Source organism: Ursus americanus, chromosome 21, assembly GCF_024610735.1.
Source record: "Ursus americanus isolate L20-20 chromosome 21, mUrsAme1.1.p, whole genome shotgun sequence".
Taxonomy (NCBI): domain Eukaryota; kingdom Metazoa; phylum Chordata; class Mammalia; order Carnivora; family Ursidae; genus Ursus; species Ursus americanus.
The window spans coordinates 26,963,383-26,985,846 of NC_142147.1; the positions used below are offsets into that span (position 1 = coordinate 26,963,383).

General features: G+C 52.8%; 1 protein-coding gene and 1 non-coding gene across 2 annotated transcripts; one reads left to right on the forward strand and one right to left on the reverse strand.

Moving 5' to 3' along the window:
- Positions 1–9,842: 9,842 nt before the first annotated feature.
- On the forward strand, positions 9,843–13,536 carry TLE7 (TLE family member 7). The gene is made up of 9 exons (XM_087871063.1): positions 9,843–10,235; positions 10,355–10,377; positions 10,553–10,611; positions 10,969–11,181; positions 11,289–11,530; positions 11,727–11,868; positions 11,999–12,152; positions 12,700–12,773; positions 13,091–13,536. Exons 1-9 carry the CDS (start codon positions 9,925–9,927, stop codon positions 13,193–13,195), a joined length of 1,323 nt encoding a protein of 440 aa, XP_087727189.1. The 5' UTR covers positions 9,843–9,924; the 3' UTR covers positions 13,196–13,536.
- A 3,842-nt stretch (positions 13,537–17,378) lies between these two features.
- TRNAM-CAU (transfer RNA methionine (anticodon CAU)) lies at positions 17,379–17,451 on the reverse strand. The gene has a single exon. It is a non-coding gene; the product is annotated as a tRNA-Met (tRNA).
- Positions 17,452–22,464: the final 5,013 nt, after the last annotated feature.

The following is a 22,464-nucleotide window of genomic DNA, read 5'->3' on the forward strand; positions in this document are numbered from 1 at the left end:
GATGAGTAAATTTTTTATTTTCATGGAAGGGAGAACACCTTTCCTAAGCATCATATGAAAGCTAAAAGCCAACCCTAAGGGAAAATATCAATACACTTAACTTTTCAAAATTAAATATTTTTGTTTTTAATAATCCCAAATAAAGTTAAAAGATAAACCACAAAAAGCAGAAATACCTTTGTAAAATTTATGATATAAATGTTTATAAAGATAGGTTTTATAATCGAGAAAAGTAATCTAATAAAACCCAGAAAAATGACATTAGCAGGCAGTTTTTTAAAAAAATATCAAAATGACTAATAAAGAGAATGTTCAGTTGCAGTCCTCTAAGGGGTGAAAATGAAACATGCACACAGTCATACACAGGGAGCCCTCACACCCTCCCATAGCCACACATGGTCACACACAATGTAACCTATGTACATAGAGACTACACCCCCATAGGCCATGGACACCTGCTCCTGCATGTTCTGTAGCTCAAGCAACCAGTGTTGGCTAGGGATGCTAGCTTGAGTATTTCAAAGGAACCATTCCCGTTAGAAAGCAAATGATGTGGCACAGGACTTCAGCAGAGTGTCCAGGGGATGCCATTGTAAGGCCCACTGCTCTTCCCCCAGACTCCTGGAGCCCCCAGAACATAGGAAGGAGCATGGCCTTTCTTCCCCCTATCTGACCCTGCTCCTCTCGGCAGTTCCAGATGACACACTGAGACCCAAAAGTGCCCCAGGCCATGGTGTCCACGTCCTTCATTTACTTAGATATAGGCCCAAAGATGGATGGCACTACCCCTTACCCAGGCCAGAAGGCCACAGCACTCCCCAAATCATCCTGGTTCATGAGCAGCCACTAGTTGGGTCTCTACAGTCCTGGCTCCCAGCAGGGTCTGGCAGTTTCTCTGCTGTGGCAAGACCAAGGTTGGGATCCTGGGAGGGTCAAGAACCTTACTAAGGACAGAACCCACTGTCTGGGATCTGCTACCAGTGTCCTATGTGACCGTGGTCTCTCTTGGGGTCTCAGGCTCTTGTCAGTGCAGGGTGAAGGCTGGTCCCAGAACTCAAGGCCCTTCCCACCCAGATTGTCCCTGGGTGTTTTCGCCCTCTCTGTAGGTTTGTTACTGTCCAGGACAGATCCTCTGTTCAGATCCTAAGGACAAGAGTAGGAAGAAAGTTAGACATGTGCAGAGCCTCATGAAGTCAGGGCTCCATCACCTGGTAGTCCTGCCATCTTGTATCCTCAGTGTTCATGACTCCAGCCCAGAGCTGCTTGGGTCCAATGAAAGCCTTACTAGTAACAAAGGAACCATGGCACTGGAGACCTCTGTCCCCTCACAAAAGCTCTTCTTTCTTTCTGAACTGGAGCTGTGGGTGTGGAATGGCCAGGATTAAATAAAGCCTTTCTCCCTTAGTCCCAGTCAGTGTGTTCTGTTCCTACAGCACAGCCTTGCTGCTTGGCCTGTCACACTGGAAGGGCCCTCAGAGAACATCTGGTCCTTCCCTGTCCAGGTCAGGAGCGTAAATTGCTGTGTCCAGATCAGAGGAAAATGTGGCCACCCACGGGCACCCACCAGGTCAGGGGACAGCCTGGGGAGAAAGGCCAAATTAGGACAAGGTTCCAGTGTCATCTGGGGGACCAAGAGGCCCAGCACAGCTACTCCTGGGCTGGCATCCCTCTCCTGGCACTGGGGCTGGGGGTTGTGAGAAGAGGGTTCTGGACCTCTGCTTCTGAGGTCCCCACTCTCCCCCCCCACCACAACCCCATTCTGTGTGCTACCCTGTCTCTTGATAGGGAACTGAGGACACCCTTCCCCTTCCACAGGCCAAGGCTGACCAGTGCTGGGGAACCGGAGATGAGGCGAACCTCAGCCTTCTCCCCGAGTCTCCAGTCTACGGGCTGGGAGAGCTCCCTGCAGTCCCTTCCCCCAGCTCTCAGGCCCGGGTGCCGCACGGACCACGTGGTCCCCAGCAAATCCAACCCGTCCCAGGGCTCCCGGGGCTCTAGCCCTAGGTCTGAGACCGCTCTGCTGGGTCCTGGCTCGGCGGCCTGTGCTCGGACTAACGGCACCCAAGCCTCCCTTCTGTTCCAGCTCTCCCTGCCACTGCTTTGCCAGGCCCGGGTGGCTCCGGTGATCCTGCAGTGTGACCCCCACCCCCTGCCGGCCACCGAAATCCCACCCGAGCTCAGCCGAAGCCCAGCCTCCAGCAGAAGTCGCGTTGCTCGGCCGACTTCCTCCAGCCAGCCTCGGTAAGGAGCAGTTAGGCCACCCGTTCCGCGTGTCAGCCACCCGCCTTTGGCCTGCGAGTCCTTGGCCCACGTGCTCCCAGGGTGGGGACCCGAGGCTCTGGGTCCCAGCTGCCCTGGGCCACCGCGCGCGGCGTAGGGAGCCAGGTGGCGGCCTTCTGCGGCCGCTTCACTCCCCAGCCGGCTTGGGCGTGCGCCTTCCCGCCCTGGCACTGTTTTGGCCTCTGTGCGAGAAGGGGCAGGGGCGTCGGGCCTGCGCGCGTCCAGGGCCCTGCGACCTGCACTTGGGCGCGAGAAGCCATTGGTAGCCAGTGGCCGCCAGCCCTCGGCCCCCTGCTGCCCCCGGTGGCCGGTTCGCTCCCTGCAGGGCGCGAGACGCCCGGGGCGCTCTCCCTGAGCGGCGGGAAGCCCAGACCCGCCACTGTGAGGCTGCCCGGCCCCTTAGCTGCGGGACGGCTCCTCCCTGCCCTGATCCCGGGGGTGTCCCTGGAGCAGAGTCCTGAGGCAGCCGGGTCCGAGCTTTTGGTGAAAAACTGTCCTGGGGATCCGCCGAGGGTGGGGGTGGGGTGGACATGACCTTAGACGCCACGTAGGGCGGGGTCCGAAGTACCCTTAGAACGCTTAGGACAGCGCGTTGCAAACTCTTCCAGAAGTAAATCCCCCGACCCATCCCACCCCCTCCCCCCGCCCGGGAAATCTTAGAGGCGCATATTGTAAACTCCAAAGTAGAGCCGCTGTGGAAGACTGTGAGGCCCGAGAGTCAGGGACCGTCTTGGAAGGTAAGGGGGGGATCCAGGACGGAAATTGGAATGCGTTCCACAGGGTCCAAGCGTTCCACGCAGGGCCACGGCTGTGAGGTGGGTAGGAAGGACAAGAGATGAGGGAGTTGGGAGCCACAACCGGGCTCTGCTGGGAAGGGCACACAGTAAAGAATGGTGAGTTGCCCCCCGCCCACGGCAGTGGGGGAGGAGTTAGCGCAGGGACCAGGTAAACAGCGAGCAGGCGCTTAGCCATGCTTTGCCGTGTCCCTTCTGTCCAGAACGCTCTCCCTGCCCTCAGACTGAGCTGAGCCAAACACCACATCCCCCTTGGTGGCCTCCCTGGTCTCCTTAGCCAGCATTGGGTGCCCTGTGCTGTGTCCTCCACCAGCTCTCTGAGACCTCTACCTGAAGTGACTGTTTTACGACCTTACCCTGTGGACCACGAAGTCACTGGGGGTAGGGGATGGGAGTGGGGGCAGCTCGTTGGGCCAGGCAGGACCTTGCTAGTTGAATCGTTTCAGCTGAGCAGAAAAGGTTAGTGAGTCAGTAAGGGAAGGAGTGTTTCGCGCCTGTGTTTATATGGCTTATACATCTTCATCAACAACGTATGTCCAGGTGAATTTCCGGGGAGGCTCTAGTGCTGAAAGAGAAATAAATTCCCGGGGTTGGGGATCCATCCGATGAGCACAACCAGCAAGCGCACTGGCTTAGGAGGGCAAACGTCTTAGAATTGGGTTTCTCTCCAGTTGCCCACCAGAGGGCGCTCCACCGCCCAAATAAAGATCTGGAGGCTGAAGCTCTGATGGTGATTCAAGCTCGGGGCTCAGTGTTTGCCCACCGGGTGCTGCTGCGCACCCCGCCCCCAGCTGCCGTTTGACTATAGCTGGCCACGGTGTCTGGGGGCAGGGATACCTGCAACCGGCTGGCTCTAGTCCTCAGGGAGCAAAGGTTAAGAAAACCACCACTAAACTGCCTGGTGTTTGCTCCATGAAGGAGGAGGATAAATGCTGTGGGAAATTGCAAGGCCTTCAGCTCATGACACAATGACAGTTTTTATTTCTTTATTGTGGTAAAACGCACATAACATAAAATTTGCCATTTTAACTATTTCAAAGTGTCTAATTCAGTGGCGTTACGTGTGTTCACAGTGTTGTGTACTCATCAGCACTATCTCGTTTCAGATCTTTTTCATCACCCCAAAAGGAACCCCCTATTAAGAAATCACTCCCCCATCCCCGCCCCTGGCAAGCACTAGTCTGCTCTCCGTCTCTATGGGTTTGCCTGGATAGTTCATGTTACGGAATCAGACAATATGTGGCCTTTGTGTCTGGCTTCTTTCACTTCGTGTCATGTTTTCAAGGTTCATTCATGTTGTAGCATGAACCGGCACTTCATTCCCTGTTACTGTCTGGATATACCACATTTCGCTTATCCATCCATCTGTTGACGGACACTTGGGTTGTTTGCACCTTTTGGCTGTTGTGAATCGTGCTGCTGTGAACATTGGTGTAAAAAATATCCGTTTGAGCCTCTGTTTTCAATTCTCTCAGGTATATACCTAGGTGTGGAATTGCTAGGTTATATGGTAATTCTGCGTTTAACTTTTTGAGGAACTGCCAGACTGTTTTCCACAGGGGCTGGACACGTTCCCACCAACAGTGCCCAGGCATTTCAGTTTCTCCACATACTCACCAACATTTATTAGTGGCTGTAATTTTTGTTGTTGTTATATCCATCCTAGTGGGTGTGAAGTGGTATCTCGTCATGGATTTGATTTCTATTTCCCTGATGACTACTAATGTGGGGCAGCTTTTAACTGGTGTCCAGACTCCAGTCTTGCCCCCTTCTATCCAGTCAAGAGCAGGCCAAGTCCTTTCAAAACCCAAGTCTGATCCTGTCTTCCCCAGCTCAGAACCTCTCAGGGCTCCCTAGACTGGAACATACATCCCTACCCTCCCTACCCCCCCCAACACACTCTCCGTGCTCCAGCCCCTAGAAAATTCTCCCAGTTGTTAAAATACACTTCTCCAAACCTTTGCACCTGCTATTCTCTCTACCTAGAGTATTCTCCTGTGCTGTCCTCCATCCCACTTCCCCCACAAATGCCTCTCATTCTTCATGTCGCAGACCTCACTGACCCTTCATGACCTTTCGCATATGGTGTATCCCCCTTCTCTGTGCTCGCCTGTCACACCCTCCCTAACTCTATCATGTCACTTTCCACTCTGATTTGTAATTCACAATTCAACTGCCGGTTTCACCCCAAAGATTGAAATCCACAAGGGTCAAGGCCAGATTTGTAGGCTCAGCCCTGTGTCCTCAGAGCCCAGGGCAGCAGGGGTGCAATCAAACTGTGCTCACTGGCCACTTGGAGGGAAAAATGATGGGTGAGTGGGTGGGTGCACAGGTGCATTTGATTGAGGTTCTGGACCCAGTTTGTCTCCTCCACCTGGGAGCTCCAGCCCCACCTGTGGTTCACACATTTTTGGTCCCACCTGTGGGCCACCAACCCTGGGACAGCCTGGGCTCAAGATGGGTGCCTCCATCCAAGGGCTCTGCTGAGGGACAATAGGGCGAAACTGCCCTTTCCCCATCTAGGTTATAAATTCCTTTTGTGGTCATTTCCCCTTTCCATCTTTTTTTTTTTTTTTAAAGATTTTATTTATTTATTTGACAGAGATAGAGACAGCCAGTGAGAGAGGGAACACAAGCAGGGGGAGTGGGAGAGGAAGAAGCAGGCTCATAGTGGAGGAGCCTGATGTGGGGCTCGATCCCATAACGCTGGGATCACGCCCTGAGCCGAAGGCAGAGGCTCAACCGCTGTGCCACCCAAGCGCCCCTCCCCTTTCCATCTTAAACTAAACTTCTGTGCCCTTGACCTCAACCATTCCCAAGACCACAGGGGTCTTCCTTTGTCACTTCTGTCCCTCCCTCCCCAGCCTCTTGAATATCTCCCACCTGCTTCCCTCTACCCTCTCACAAACACTATGGTCCTGTTTCCCTTCTCTGCAAAACCCTCTCCTTGAGTGTTCTCCAACCTTAGCTCACGTTGTAATCCCAGGGGGAGCTCTGAACCGTCCTGACGCCCAGTCCGCAGCCCTGCTGCTAGGAATGGGGAGGGCAAAGATACCAGAGCGCAGGTAAGCACCCGGGGGACTTTAACTTGCCTTTGAGCTTGAGAACAGCTCTTCTTGACACCGTACCTCTCAGAGGCTGCCCCATTTCTTTTGTTCAAATGTCTCAGTTGAGTACTCTGTACCCCCACTTGTGTTCTTCTCAATGTCTGACAACTCAAATCTTAGCATTCCAGAGTCTGGCTGAAGAAAGCACAGAAGCCACCCCCTCCAGGCTGCTGAAGCCAACCGGCCCCCTGTTCCTGGCACCCACCTTCTCCCTGCAGCCCGCAAGAGCACCGTGTGGGGTTGTGTGAACCTGGTCTCAAACCCTAACTCTAGCCCTTCGTTGCTGTGTGATCTTGAGCAAGTTATTTAAGCTCTCTGAACCTCGTTTTCTTTAAACATAACTTCCCTCCTGGGGCAGCTGAAAATAGACAGCAATAACCTAGAAATGTGTGCCCAGTGCCCTGCAATACAGCTTATTAGGATCCAGACCCTGTGCCCCTTCTGGCAACTCTCTCCCCCATCGGCTGCCTCCCTGCACAGGGGTCCTTCCGCCAGGTCTCTCTCACCTCTTTTTCTTTCCTTTTCCTCAGACCCCTAAGAATTGCTCACCCTTCCTGGGCATTTACTTGAAACCTGGCCTCGTCAGAGCCCTATTAACCTCCAGGTCTGACCCCAGCTTTAGGAAGGATGTCATCTTGTCTGCTACATTTTACGGAGGAGAAAACTGAGGCACTGGCTGGCAACTTGTCAGAGCTCACGCTGCCTGGGAAGTGGCAGGCCTGGGCTTCAAATCAGGACAGTTTGATGGAAGGGTTGGACTCCTCACTGCTGGGCTGGCTGCCCCTGAGAGGCCCAGGCTTGTGTCCTGGACCATCTGTGTTCCTTGCAGCCCTTTCGAGACATTGCTAAGTTCCTAAACTTCACAGTCTGGGTCCCCGCCCCACGCCTACAGAATCAGGGTCTCCGGGGTGGGCCCTGCACTCCAGGGTATTCTGATGAGTGCTCAAATGTGAGAACAGCCCGATGAGACAGCCACTGAGAAGAAAGGCCTCCCTAGTCTTCCCTTTCAGAGACACCGGTGAAAGAGGAACGGTCACAGAGCCAGGCTCATTCTGGGCGATGAAGGTGGCCCCCCTCTCCTCCCATCATAGCCTATAGTGGCCTCAGCCCACACCAGCCTTCAGCCTAAGGGGACGCACCGAGAGAAGAGACTGTGCAGTGGCTTTTGGGGACAGCTCGGCCAGCTCCCCGCCTCTGCACAAACACTGGCTCTTGGGCAGCCTGAACCTGATCCAAAGGCTTACTCTCTAAAGCTTTCTCACTCCATCTTGCTCCTGCCGGTGACTTTCCCTGGCAGACCCCCATCCCCTCCCTATCCCAAAGCCACGGGGGCTAATTGGAAAAGGCAGGTGATGGCCACACCCGGGAAGACACCTGACCCAGGTTCTGACCCGGGGCTTGATTATCAATTAGGCTAAAGTTTAAAAATAGCAGCCCTGCAGGGGAGGGGGCAGTGCTTGGGTGTGGGAGGGAGGGTTCCTGCCCCGGTTAGGTCTCAGTTTTGCGGCTTTCTCTTCTCTGGGCTTTGACCTTCTGCCTTCAGGGGTGAGTTTGCTGCCGTGGGGGGGATTGGTGAGGGCCTGCCTTGCGGGCAGGATGGACCCCCCCCCCCAGCACTAGCATTTTGTATGGAAGCTTGCACAAGAATTGCCTGGTAAGGGGAGGGGTCTCTGCATTTCCATCTCTGGGGAGAGAGCAGAGGGGATTCATTGATACTGACTCTTCCTTCTGGCTCTCTCTAGAAGGCCTTGTTGTATTGTTAGGGTGAAGTCCTCTTCATCTGTGAGATCCTGGCTAAATGGCTTCACTGCTTTACCCGAGGGTAGCTTGCCCGTCCCTCCCTGCCCAACCTCATCATCCTGGGGTGTGTGTGTGTGTGTGTGTGTGTCTGTCTCTGGGCGTCCCCCCTCCCCTAACAGGGCTGGGCCAGCCCAGGTGGCCCATTTAAAGTAGCCTGATGCGTGTCAAGGTGAATTTGTTAAATTATCTAAGCAAATAACTAAGCATCATGAGGACCCCAAATTATCCTATGGGGGAAGATGAGAAAGAAGGATTTGGTCCAAAAAGACTCAGGGTTTAGCAATTTCAAATTAAGGTTCAAACAACCACACCTGTGCAGAAACTATCCCAAGGTCAGCGGGGCAGAACTTCCCTCCTCCTTGCAGGCGTGGCCATCTGCATTCCCAAAGGCAGCCACTCCTCTTAGGTTGTTAATGTGCATACAAACATATGCAAAGATGGTTCTAATTGCCATCCTCCTCTTACACCAAAGCTGCGTGTTCACTTTGTTCTGAACCTTGGATCCCACCCTTCCCTCGTTCACACACCTTGGAATTTTCCTGATCCTCCATGTGTCCTTGTTCTAACAGCTGCGTCCTATTCCAGGTGATGCGCCTCCTGTAACGTCTCCCCAGGCCCTTCCTGTGGCCTCGGGATTTGTCCAATCATCTGCTGTCACACATGGCACTTTGGCTGGAACATCATGTTGGCTGTATTTAAGTGTTAGGTCAGAGGGCAACCGAATTTGTACCCACAGTGGGTGTTGGGCTTCCTTCTCACGGGGAGGTTGGAAAGGAGACTGTTCAGAGCCAGACCTGAGCAGGGCGGGTGGGAAGGGGGGGAGATTTGAACCTTTCCCCTGTGCTTTCTAGTTATTTCCTCCCCTGAGCTTCGGTTTTTAAAATCTGTAAAATGGGGGTCAGAGTTGGGAGGGTGCAGTGGGATCAGCTAACCAAACCAAGTGTTTGGTTCAAGGCCAAATGTAGAGCGAGAGCTCAAGGTGTCGGAGTAGTGGGGTCTGGCCGTACAGCTGCCCTCGCATCGTCTCTGGAGCAGGTGGGGAGGGTGGGGGTCTTGGAGCCAAGGATTGAGCTTGGTCATCAAGGCATTGGTTCCATAGGGAAGATCCCCTCCCCAGCCCCACCCGTCGTTGTGTCCCTGAGCTTCTGTGCTCCATTGTGGAACGCTGGGTCTCCCCCAGGCCCTTTCTGGGGCTCCCTATTGGGCGGCCTGGAGGAAAAAGGCGCGTGGTCTGCCTTACATCCTCAAAGCTCTGGTCCCTCGCACAGTCCACAGATGGATGCACTCGCTGCCGTTAGAGGAGGGGTGCCACCAGCCTTCCATAATGCTGTGTATTCTACACGCCTGATTCCATTCAGTTCTCGGAATTACCCCGTAGGGTGGGAGAGACGAATATCCCCACCAGCCAACCTCTCCATCATGGCGGGAACTTGCTCCATCCAAACAGAACCTCATGTTTGCATGACACCTCCGGGTTTTTCCATGCTGCCTCCTCAAGGCAGGGAAAGAGCCTGTGATGTGAGTGGGGTTTCCTGTTGCCCCATGTTTACGCCGGGGATGAGCTCCCAGTGGAGAGGTATGCTGCCAGACTCAAGGGTGACTTTGATTTTGTAGGGACTGGAAATGCCATCTGTATGTCTGGAAGGAAAAACATAACACCTACTACTAACGTCTCAAAATGTCTGTGACACTTTCACCCTTAACACATCACTGTCAACATTTAGGATAAAACACTGGTCAGCAACGAATCTTCTGAATCCTCTTGCTAACAGGTGTTCTCAGAGCCTTGTAAATGGACCCCAGACAGTGCGCATCTGTGTATCTGCATGTGTTCTCTCTTGCTGCAGGGGCTCAGGACGAATTGGTCGCCCAGGCGCTGTTTGATGGGCTCCTTTCTCCAGCCCCAGAAGCGGGTGGCTCAGGGACTTCACTGATCTGAGAACATGAGTAGAGAGAATGAAGAGGCGTTGTTTAGTATACTCAGTATTTATGATGAAGCAGAGGAGAGGAGGAATGTGCCAGAAAGGTCTGGCATTTCCTCCCAGCATGAGCACCAAGCAGAATCCCACCTGGAGGGGGTGTATGGGATGCCCCAGCAGCCCCCCAGTTCCCTGACGCAGCATGGCCTGGTTTATCAGGAGATGACCACTGGGACCCCGCAGCACTGGGTCCCCCAGACTCCAGGCACATCTGAGCTCCAGGCCACTTGGCTCCCCCAGGCGGGGCCAGAAGCAGCAGCAGAGCTGGACCCCAGGTAGGTCTTGCTTGAACCAGACTGGGGGTGGGAGGGGGCAGTTGTCCCGGGGAGAGAGGGTCCTAGCACAGAGCTCTCCAGATCACACTGTGTCCCTCCGCCCCGTCCATGTGTCATAGCTTCCTGCCAGGACCTGAGTTTGGTAAGTCCCAGCTGGGATGCGTGGGCAGGGAAGGTGGCAGCCCGAGGCGGGCCTCTGATGGGGGTCCAGGTGCCAGGCCTGGTGTTGGGAAAGTAGCCGTCTCCTTGAATCCTGCGGTTCTCTCGCTGTGGGCCTCCCTCTCTGTGAGCGGGTGGGTGGTGATATTTCCCTGCAGGCCGGCCTTGCCCTTCGCCTCTGCCCAGTGAAGAAGTCTGGTCATTCCTCAGGGCATTTGTAAGTGTCTTATTTTTTCTACACTTGGGATCTTTGCCTTCCCTGCTACCCCAGACAGGACGCTAGTAAGGAAAGGGGAGGGCATGTGATGTGTCCTCGTTCTCTCTGCCATAGCTGGGGGGTGTCCTGCAGCTCCCCGCTTCCCTGGAACTCTGCTGCCCCGCTCTCACCAGCACTGTTTAGGGCCTTTAGGGCTCTGAGCCGGGCCCTGCTCTTACTGCCGGCGCACAGCATTGTGTCAGAACATTTGGTGAACAGGCAGGAGTTCAGTCAGAGGGCCGGGTAGGCGCTCGCCCATGGATGACGGTAGGCCCGGGCTGTGCCCTTGGATGGGCACCCGCTTTCTCCTCTCCCCAGCCTCCCGTTCCAGATGAAGCGGTGGTCAGGCAGAGGGTCCCCCGGAGGTGCTGGAAGGTTGGCAGGCTCCGCCACGGAAAGAAAGTCTACGCCGTTGCCATCAGCGGCTCGACTCACCATGTGTACACGTGTGGCCATGGCTACATTAAGGTCTGGGACGAGAGCGCCCTGCATGCCCGCAACAAGGCCCCGCAGGCCCAGCTGGACTTGGAGGTGAGGGGTGTTCGGGAAGGGCTGGGGGAACCCAGACTGACCACTGCCATGAGACTGGGAGCCTGGGTCTCGAGGAGGTGACGTGAGGGCGGGAACTGTCCCTGCAGGAGCATCAGAACTGTGTCCTCGCCTGCAAGCTATTCCCGGACGAGCAGCGCCTGATCACTGGGGGTCTGTCCCAGAACCTGACTCTGTGGGATCTGGCCCCCACACCCCGTGTCAGGGCCCAGCTGGCCTCCACGGGCCCCATGTGCTATTCCCTAGCGCTCTCCTCCAATGCCCAGCTCTGCTTGGCTTGTTTCAAAGGATTTGTCGAGATCTGGGATTTGCAGAACCAAATCTTGATCAGGTACGACCCAGGGGAGGGCTGGAGTGCAGTCTTGGGGAAGGCTTGTGTCCCTTTCTGGACGTCCCTTGCCCTTCTGTGCAGCAGGACTAGGTGAACCCGAGTGGGGAATAGATCGGGGGACTCCTGGGGGCTTCCTGGTCCTGACACGTCCCAGTGTTTAGCCAGTGCGTGAACCTCTGAGTTCTCTTCCCGCCAGGAAGCACGAGGTCCCTGAATACGGCTCCCGCTGTGTGGACATCGCAGGCAATAAGTTCTGGACGGGGGGTGAAGACACCAGACTCTATTCCTGGGACCTGAGGAGCTACCAGAGGTTGCAGCAGCACGATTTACGGCATGAGGTGTCTGGGCAGCCATCGGTGGGCTGAGGGCGGTCCCCGTGGCTGGGAGTCGGGGGCTGCGTTTCACGAGGGGGCGTGAATGTGGATGTGGGCAGCTTGAAGTGCAGACTCTGGCCCTGCCTCCAAACAGATCCTTAGCATTACCCACGACCCCAGCGAGGAGTGGGTGCTAGTAGGCCTGAGGACAAGCGATATCATAATTCTCCACACGCACCGGAGGGAGAAGTTTAAGGCAGTCCTTCATAAATATGTCAACCACCACAGCCTCAAGTTTGCCTCCTGTGGTGAGTGGAAGCCAGGCGACCCCTCTAGGGTCCTGTCCCACCCCAGGATGCTTGCTCCTCTGCAGAGTCTGGGCCCAGCCTTGTTTCAGGCTCTGTTCCTCCCTCTCTCACCCCCAAGCCCGGCCAAGTAGAGACCCAGGTGTCCGTTTCCCTGCCGCTCTCACCTCTGCACCCACATCCCCCTTCCCCACCGCTGCCTCTCCCTCGGTGGCCTGGTGCCCTGCCTGCCTTCTGTCCCCATCCCTCTTCTCTGTCGCTCTGTAACCGCGTCTTCCTACACAGAAGAGCAGCCTGGAGACACATGCAGGCAGAAGAGGCACGGGGCCGCATCTGATGGTCCTTCTGTGCAGTGGTACTGAGCACCACCCTGTGTGTGGCAGGAGGGTAGGGCCAGAGGAGGGAATGGTTTGGCTCTCATCTCCGGTCTTTATAGATGGCAAACTGAGCCAGAGAGAGAGCTGTTCTTTCCATAGTCACCTTGCGGATGGAGCTGGGACCGGAATGCAAGCTTGGTCTCTGGCCTCTCCACCTGCCTTTCCTTCACCAGGGAGCTATTTTGTGACCGCACTGGACGAGGCGATCCACTGCATAGCTGCACCTTCTCTACAAAGGTTGTTTCAGGTATTGGGAGGAGGGATGTGCAAACCCAAGCTCTCAGAGCTCACAGATCCAGATCCCAGGGGGGGTCAGGTCCCAAGGATAGTGCCGGAAAATACCTCTGGGGTGGTATCTGGCACCATTTACTAGATCCAGGGGAGTGAGGACTCAAGGTTCTGTGACCTCATGAGCTCCACCGTCAGCCCTGACACCTGCCCCGTTGTCTCCAGACCGAGCCTCGGGTCTGTCCTTGGCCTTGAAACAGCCCCAAGTGAGGCCTTCATCTGTGGCCCACGCCTGGCCCCTGCCTCTGGTCACTCTACTGGCCTCCTTCCCTGTAGGTAGAGGAGCCTACAGACGTCCTGTGTTGTGATGTGTCTTCCGACAACCAGTATCTGGTCACGGGCTCCAAGAACAGTGCCACGGTTTACCAGCTCTTGTACTGACATTTGTGTGCCGTGTTCCTGCTGGTGAAGACCCAAAGGAGGCCGGCAGGCTGAAGGGATGGCGGCCTCCATGCTCCCATAACTCCATCTGACCCTCGATGGTCAGGCCTCTGTCCATTCTCTCCCCCCAGGACACACCTTGCTGTGCTCACAGGTTTTTATGATGCGGCGTAGGGGTTTTTCCTTTGTTCTTATTCTTACCACTGATTTCTGGGTTTGGGTGGGGAAACCTGCCTTTATAATTAACCAAATAGAAAAGCAAAAACCAAAATGGCCTGATAATGTGGTCAGTGTTTTCAAAGAACCAGCTCCTTCTGATGGATTGCTTAGACCTCACTCAGCAACTTCCAGGGTGGGGAAAGAATTTTACACCTGACTTAGTTTTGTTTGTAACTTTTCTGGCGGGTCAGAGAATTCTTGGAACCTTCAGAAAGCTCAAGAAGAAAGGTATGTACCTGTACAAACCTTCAGACTGTATCAGGGAGTCGGTAGACAACACTCCACTCCTGACCCAGGTTAAGACTCCATGAGCTGGTCTAACCACAACCTAAGGAAGGGCTGGTGCTTGTACGCCCTCTCTCTCACTCACTCTCTGCTTTAGCTCCTGCTTGAGGATACCTAGCTTTATCTGAGTCTTCAGAAGGCCTAATTTTTCTTCTGCCATTCTGTAATATTTTGCCTGGCCTTCTCCAGGTAGAAAAAGCCCAGCTCCTGAAACCAAGCCATAGAGGCCTGCTTCCTTGTCCTTGTCCATTCTGCTACCTCTTTGCTTGCCTGGTGTAGGCACGGCTGAGACAGCTAAAGTTTGTAGCTTAAGGTTGTCACCGGGAGGAGGCGCAAAGCCAGGAGCCAAGCGTGCCAACCTTTGCACCGAGATACAGTCAGGTACCTCGTTCTTGCCAATGGATCATGAGTGAGGAATGAGTCTCGTTCCTGGACCAAGGCTAAAGGAGTAGGGGCATCCCCTCCAGGTTCTCAGTCCCCTTCTACCAGCACAAGGCGAGGATGTGGAGGCCCTCGGGGATTGCAGGGCCATGAGATGGAAGCATCCACTGGGCAAGACACAAATTTGTAACAAGTGTCCACCGATAGCTGAATGGACAAGCAAAATGTGGTATCTGTAATATGCAAGGGATGTATGATTCAGCCGTTGAAAGGGAGGAAATTCTGACACCTGCTACAATGTGGATGAGCCTTGAAGACCTTGTGGGAAGTGAAATGAGCCAGTCACAAAAGGACAAATAACTGGGATTTACTCCTATGGGGTCCTTCGATCATTCATAGAGACAGACAGCGGAAGGGTGGTGACGGGGCTGAGGGAGAGCGAGAAGTGGGAGGTTAGTGTTTAGGGACAGAGTTTTGCTTTTGCAAGGTGATGAGGATTCTGGAGATGGATGGTGGTGACGGAGGCACAGCAGTGTAGCTGTGCTCAATGCCACTGACCTGTAAGCCTCAGGGTGTGAAGATGGTATAAGTTCTGTTAGGTGTATTTCACACAATTAAACCAACAGCTAGGGAATTACAAAGATCAAGTTCAGAATAGTGGTAACCCCTGGGAAGGCAGGGAGAAAAAATGGGTCACAAAGTGACAAAAAGCTTCAGCTCCCTCTGCAGCGTCTATTTCTTCAAAAGTAATGTTTGTCAGAATAAATGAGTGCCTCAGGGAGACCATCAAGAAAGGGGACAGACAACCCACAAAAGGGGAGAGAATATTTACAAATCCTATTTCTGGTAAGGGACTTTATCCAAAATATATAAAGAATTCTTAATAACTCAACAATAAAAAGACAAACCTGTTGTCAAAAGGGCAAAGGATTTGAATAGACGTGTTTCCAGAGAAGGTATACAAGATGGCCAGTAAGTGCAGGAAAGGATGCTCACCGTTACTGGGAAAATGGAAATCAAACCCATAATGAAATACCACTTCACACCTGCTAGGATGGCTAGAACGAAACACACAACAAGTGTTGGTAAGGATGTGGAGAAATTGGAACCCCAACTGGTGCGCCTGCTTTGAAAAACAGTTTGGTAGCTCAGACTGCCCAACGTAGAGTCACCACGTGACCCACCAGTCCCACTCCTGATGCGGGGCTCCATCCTAGGACCCTGGGATCAAGACCTCAGCCAAAGGCAGACATTTAACCGACTGAGCCACCCAGGTGCCCCTTAACCAACTAGAATTTAAATAAAAACTTGAAACAAAAAAAGCGCAACAGAACAAAAAGGGAAACTTTATTAAAATGGTAGCTTTAAATCCAAACATATCAGTAATTATATTAAATGTAACCAGTAAATGTTCCTGTTAACCTGTAGAGGTTATACGACTGAGTTAAAAATATCTCAAATATATGTGTTTAAAAGAGACATATATATTTTTAAAGATTTTATTTATCAGAGAACACAGGCAGGAGGAGTGGCAGGCAGAGGGTGAGGGAGAACAGGGAGTCCAATGTGGGGCTTGATCCGAGAACCCTGGGATCATGACCTGAGCCAAAGGCAGATGCTTCATCAACTGAGCCATCCAGACATCCCTAAAGATGTATTAAAACAAGGATACATATAGTATGAAACTCACAGAAAAAGATGCTTCCTCACACTAAATCAAAGCAAACTGATACTATATTACTATTAGACCACATGTAGTCTAAAAAAGCATTATTTGCAATAAAGGTGAACGTGTAAGTGTTTGATTCAGGTTCAATTCACAAGATAATTCTGTACTTTATGCATTTATTAATGTAGCCTCAAAATATATACAAATTGACAAAACAGACAAATCTATCAATAACCAATAACTAGTTCAAACAGACAAAACAAAAAAAAACAATATAGAAGACGAAAATGAGTAGGAAACTCAATACAGTGCATACAACCAGTACAGAATACGTTTTCTTTTCCCACATACACTAAAAGCATTTACAAAACAGGATCGTGCACTGAGCTGTAAGTTTCAGAGGATTTAATTCTTATAGAATATATTCTATGACTGGGGTGTCTGGTTGGCTCAGTTGGTATGAGCACCTGATTCTGAATCTCAGGGTGGCGAGTTCAAGCCCCTCAGTGGGTGTACAGCTTCCTTTAAAAATTAAAAGTAAAAAGAATATATAAAATAATATGTAATATACAAATATTGATGTGAAGAACAAAGGCAGAATGTCGATAAAAATTAAATTTCCTTATAACTTGCAGCCCATTGACAAATACTTGAGGCACTGTCTCCCTGTTAACGCCTTGCTAGAGGGAAAAACCACCTTGGTTTGATAATCCCTAGGCCTTCAGGATCCTGTAAATCTTTAACATATGAAAATCCTTTTGGAAACTTCGTCTTTACCTCCCCCAATTCCAAAGCACATCCTCAATTGCTCCTCACAATCCCAGTGCAGGTTTTTCTGCCCAGGGGTCCTGCCCCGGGGCTATAATAAAACCACCTTTTTGCACCACAAACCTCTCAAGAATTTTTTCGTGACCGTTGTCTGGGGAACCCCACTTCAAACCACATCACTATGACCACAAGACAACCAATTAAGATAGAAATGAATAATAAAAACTAGAAATTTTCCCATTTTGGAAAATAAGAAATATACCTCCAGATAATTGATAGAGACGAAATCACAAAGTAATTGGAAGCTATTGTAAACCGAATAATCAAAACTTGCAGGGTTCAGCTGGAGCTGTGGGTAGAGCGTGGTCTGGCCTGGGCCGCCGGGGCAGCGCCGCACCTCGCTGTCCTGGGCCACGTGGGGGGCCCCGCGCTGACAGCCCAGGTTGCCCCCCACTCCTCGGCCGGCTCTTGAAAGCCGGGTCTGGGATGGAGCGAGGGTACAGTCTCTGGAGAACATGGAGACACCGTCTTGCTCCGAGTATAGTTGGGGCAAAGAGAAGTGTCTAGGAGACGCATTTTCCCAGATGCTGCAAAAGCGAGCGCACCACTCGGCACCGTTCGGTCCATTTGCGCGCAGTCGTGCCAAAACGGCGGCACGTTTTCTCACTTACGGCTTTTTCTTCTCAGGAGGGGGCCGTGGTCCTTCCTTCCGCCCGCGGCTGGTGTTCCTGCTGAGGGAGGCCCCCTACTGTTGGGGACACCCGTTCCTCAGCCGGGGGCGTCCCGCTCCTTGTAGGGCTTCTAAGCACCCTCGCTGCAATCTTTCAACGCACACCGCATTAGGGCCCAGCAAAATAGCCGTGCCCTCTCTGAGGCTCGAACTCAGGACCTTCAGATTATGAGACTGACGCGCTGCCCACTGCGCCAAGAGGGCCGCTGGAAAAGCGGTCTTCTTTACTACTGAAGGGAAGTGCCTACGGCCCCTTCTGTCGCCTGAGCCGCCTCCGCGCGTCCGTCTGTCCTTGCAGCGACCCGGGGGTCCCCACCCCGCAGCGGGCCCCACGCCGTTGGCATATGCGGACACGCAGGGACATTTGGGGACACGCGGGGAAGGAGGGTCGCTCTTGGGAGAGGAGCGGTCTCGGCGGAGAGAACACGCGCCGAGCCCCCCAGCCCCGGGCGGAGCCCCCCAGCCCCGCGCGGACTCGGCGCGGATCAGCGGCGCGCCCGGCAGGTGCACAGGCTCCGAGGGTGACCCCGCCGACGCGTTCGGGCACTCGGAGCGCGCGCGCCTGGCTTGGGCGCAGGGCAGGTGAGAGGGCCCCTCCGAGCCCCGGTGTCAGTCCTGATGGCGCGGGGGCGGGTGGTCGGACCTCAGGCTCGCGGTGCTGACCAGCTGGACAGAGGCTGGAGGGGGCGACACCGGCTGCGGGTGGGCGGCAGGGGGCGCCCCTGAGTAAGAGGGTGGGTAGGGCCCCTGTAGCCGCCCGGGGACTGAGCGGGATAACGGGGAAAGAGAGGGGCTGAGAGCTGTTTGGGGCGTGAGGTCTCCAGGCCTTGGTGCTGGGAGTGAGGTAGGGGAAGGGACAGAAGATTCCAGAAGACTCTTGGGATGTGAACTCAGTAGGAAACAGGGAAGAAACTATGGTTACTTTGGACTTGCCAGTTTATTAGAGTCTCTGTTTTTGTATTTCTTCCCCAATAATTTGATCCCTGGGGCATGTCACCTTGAAGGGCAGAAGACTGGCTCCATTCCTCCCAGCAGGGTTTTAAGTTTCATTGTAATAAGAGTGCAGGGTGGATAAATGGGTGGGTGGGCAGAACCATCCCTAGGAAGGCATTCCTTCCTTACTCCTTGTTTTTTTCCTCTCTTCCTTACTCCTGCAGGGAAATTTCTGTTGCGGATGCCCAGAGGGATGGCTCCCAAGGAATCGTTCGTTACCTGTCGCATTTACCCAGCGATTATTAAGGGTAAGAGGACTATGTTGCACTTGTCAGCTTATTCACTCCCCAGCTCTTGTGGAATTCTTGCTTTCGCCAGAGTAACAGTGTATTTTCGTATCTGGTAGGACTAGCCCCTTCCCCCTCCTTGCGCCTTTAGGGTTGTGGTGCTCCATTGGAAACGGGCTTCAGGTCATTTCTTGCACCACAGTTCACACTGAATCCCTCTTACTTCTCTGATTTCCTATCCTGTGCTTCCAGATTGTTCTCAGTTGTTCGCTATGTGTCAGTCCTGCCTCCTCTATTAACTGGGTGTTCTGTGATCCAGGGACAGGATCTGAGCCACCCCTAAGTACACCACATTCAGAAGGATGAGTTTTGGGGGCTCTGGGCCCCACCCCAAGCCACCCTCTGCTGCCATCTCCTGCCCAGAGTCAGAGCTGGTGGGAGAGCGTGCCCTGAGCAAGGAGCACTGCATGGAGAGTCAGCGGCTTGGGTTTGGTTTTCTCTCAGCTGCTTTGTGGCTTCCCCTCCCTTTCATCCTGGGGTGGCACAACTTCTGCCCCAAGAATAGAAAGCAGAACCTGACAGCAGGAGGGGTTCTCCAGCGCTGTCAGAGCTGTGAAGGCAGAGCTCCCGCTACCTCTCCCACCTTGAGAAACTGCAGAGGGGAGGACACGGTTTGTTCTTGGAATCTCTCTAAACAGACTTTGCAAGGTGTCCCTGCGCCCAACTTTGAGTCGTTTCTCACTGTCCTTTAGGGGAGATAGCCATCAGGGCCCTGCAGTGATAAGGTGGACCCTCAGCCTCCCAGCCAGATGAGACAGACTGCCCTGCAGAACCATCCGGGGCCTTCCTGCCTTCCTCCCATCTGCCTGCTCATCCTAATCTGATTCCTGGGCTCCTGCACAGCGGCCTGGAACTAACAGAGATGTTTCTCTCTCTCCGTCACTTCTTCGCAACCTTTGCTGTTCCCCCGAGATGATTTCTCTATCTTTGGGGCAGAAGTTGGTTTGGAATTTTCTGGACCCCTCGCAGCAGGTACATAAGAGCTAGTTTTAGCTTATTGATAAGCCTGAGAGGGGAGGGCCTGAGAAGAGAGGCAGGTGCAGCAGGGGTTGGGGACTTATTGTGAGGAGTCAATGTTGGAGACCACCCCCCCCCCCAGGACTTGGGTGGGCAGGGAGTGAGGAGCTGAGGGGAAAAGCAGTCATCAAGGAGTGTGAGGGGAGGCTCTGCCTTCTCTCTTTCCCTGGGACTTTCTTACTGGCTTCTTCATTACTGAAATCATTTCTTCTTTACACTTAGCTTGGGAATGTTGCCTGCCACGAGCCCCTCCCTCGATTCTTTGGTGGGTATTTGGTCATCCCCTCTGTTGCACTCCAGCTCTCTGGGCATGACAGATTGTGTTTGAGACACCCAACACGTTATCAGCTCTGAGGAGACTGAAAGGTTTATCTTCTCAGATTCTGTCTCCACTGCATCCATCGCAGTTCCTTTTCCGTGAGTGAAAAGCCATTCTCTCTAGGTTGTTCCTGGAGTCTGTGATTTCAGGGACTCAGTGAGGAAAAACTGCTTTGTGTGTACTGGGCCCCTGATAGGACTACATCGACAGGGTCCTGGGGGCTTGTGGGGGGGCACTAGCAAAGAAAGTAGAACTCCCCCCACCCAGGGAGGGTCAGGTCATGAAATCCACCAGCATGCAAAGTGAAGCCTTCAGGTTCCCAGGATGGGATGCCTGCAGTTTTCTGGCCCTTCCACCAGGGGGCAGCCTTGCATTGCCTCTAACACCCAAATGCTTTGCAGTGGATGCCAGGAGCCTTGCCTATGAGACCTGGGCTCTGGTCTCTGCTTTCACTGGCTGCATGATCTGAAGAAAGTCTCTTCACTTTCTAGGTTTGTTTCTCTTCTATAAGGAACAGGGTCAATCCCGTCTTGCTTATTCTATGATACCAGCATCCCATAAATTCCCTGGGCTGTGACCATGCATCTGGGGAGAGGGGACAAAGTCCTCTGCCTTCTACTTTTCTCATAATGCCCTTAGAAAACCAGGTCTTGGAGACAACTGTGCGTGGCTGCTGGAGTGAGGTGCCACTTTTCATCTCCAGGTCGGCCATGATTGGTTGTCTTAACCTCTCTGTTCCCATGAAGTGGTGATCACACCCGAATCTGCCTCGCTGGGCTGTGGCATCCGACCTAGCGTGGAGGGGCAGCTGTGGTGACTGTTGCTCATTACTGATCGCTGGAGCACTGTGAGCCCGAGGATCTTTCCTGGCTTTGCTGAGCTCCCCAACTCACTGCCTGGTGTGGAGGGTCCAGCTGTTCTCAAGGGCGCCTGCTAGGGAGCAGGAGTGGCCCCCAGAGCTGCCGCAGCCCAGTCCCCTCAGTTCTGTTCCCCTGGTTTCCAAACCTAGCTGCACATCAGAATAACTGGGAAATGCTTGCTATTCACCCACAAAAAAAGTACCGATTTACAGAGTTAAATTCATCATGAATTTCTAAGTTACTCCTACTAGCTGGTAGGAACTAAACTAAGAAGGTCATTCTGTAGGAGGAAAGCATTTAGGCAGTGGTCTTTGTAGTGGTCAGACAGTTTCTGAAAACCCCAAACCTCAGATTGTTGTCTGCATGCACCTTCTTGGGCAGAAAGACGTTCTTAACTTGGGGAAGGTGCAGATTTCATCTTCTCAGTAGGTCTCAGGGAACTGTGTGCAGAATCCTGGCCTGGGCGAGGGGGGCACAGGAGGTCCTCCTGGGCAGCGCTGTGGTGCAGCTCCCTGGTGGAGTGGGCCTCTTTGTTTTGGGGTGATCATGGAAATCGGAGAGATGACAGGTGGACTGTGACATCCACTCTTTAGAGAAGAAGGATTTCTCGTATCTATTGGTGGGACCCCAGCTGGGTGAGCGAGGAGGCCTGCCATGCATGTGACACCCCAGATGACTCCTAGGAACTGGTCTTGGGGCTTCCGGCCCACGTGAAGCACCGTCAGCAGGAAGAATAAGGCTCCACAAGTTCGCTTCTTGTTGGTGCTGGGAGCCAGATTTCATCTGTGTTGGTGGTTGGGCCAATTGAGGCCATTGAAGGTGTCTTTTAGGAAGTTTCTGGTGACTTCTTACTTCCTGGAGCTGTTTCGAAGGGCGTGGTTTGTTGATAGTAAGGTTCATATGAAAAATAAACCTGCTAGAATATCCAGGGAAACATTGAAATGTTGAAAATGGGGAGGGTCTTTTAGTGTTTGTTCAACAGACATTAAAATGAACCGTAAAGTCTCTGTAATTAAAACAGTGCAGCCGTGGCACATGAATAGACAGACCAGTGGAATAGACGGAAAGTGCAGAAATAAACCTAAGTACAAATGGAAATTTAGTGTATGATAAAGGTGGCATCTCGAATCTCAGAGGCAATGATAGACTTTTTAGTAAATGGTGCTGGGAAACTGGGCAGTCATTTCAAAAGAGAGAATTAAATTCGTAGCTCACATTGTATAGAGGAATACACTCAAATGGATCATGAATTTAGGTGTAAAAAATGAAACCATATAAGTACTAGTGGGGAAAAAAAAACGCATGGGAAAATTCCACTTAAGCTCCATGTAAGGAAAGGATTTCAAACCGTTGACTCTGAATCCAGAGGCAACTGAATGAATCATTGGTAAATTGGACGTGGCAAAAAACACCATACAGTCAAAAGACAATTAAAAAATTGGGAGAAAATACTCGCAATACCCAACACTAAGGGCTTCGCTACAAAGATGAAGAGCTTCAGATCCCTAAGACGTAGAGAACTCGTGAAAATTGAGGGACAGAGGATGAAATCTCCAAAAGAAAAACGGGAAAAGACTTGAACAGACAATTTGCACACACGCCCAAAGACAGCGGTCCTCAAACATTTGAAAACGTGTACAAGCACGTTTGTAGCCAGAGGTCTGTCAGGTCAAACAGCGGAGCGCCTGGTGGTGACCTGGATTGGCTCCCGGAACGTGGAAAGGACATTAATGAGCAATTG

Coding starts and splice junctions, on each gene's coding strand:
- TLE7 (XM_087871063.1), top strand. CDS start 9,925: ATGAGTAGAGAGAATGAAGAGGCGTTGTTTAGTATACTCAGTATTTAT. Junction 10,378..10,552: donor CCTGCCAGGACCTGAGTTTG/GTAAGTCCCAGC, acceptor ATTTCCCTGCAG/GCCGGCCTTGCCCTTCGCCT. Junction 11,531..11,726: donor CAGAACCAAATCTTGATCAG/GTACGACCCAGG, acceptor TCTTCCCGCCAG/GAAGCACGAGGTCCCTGAAT.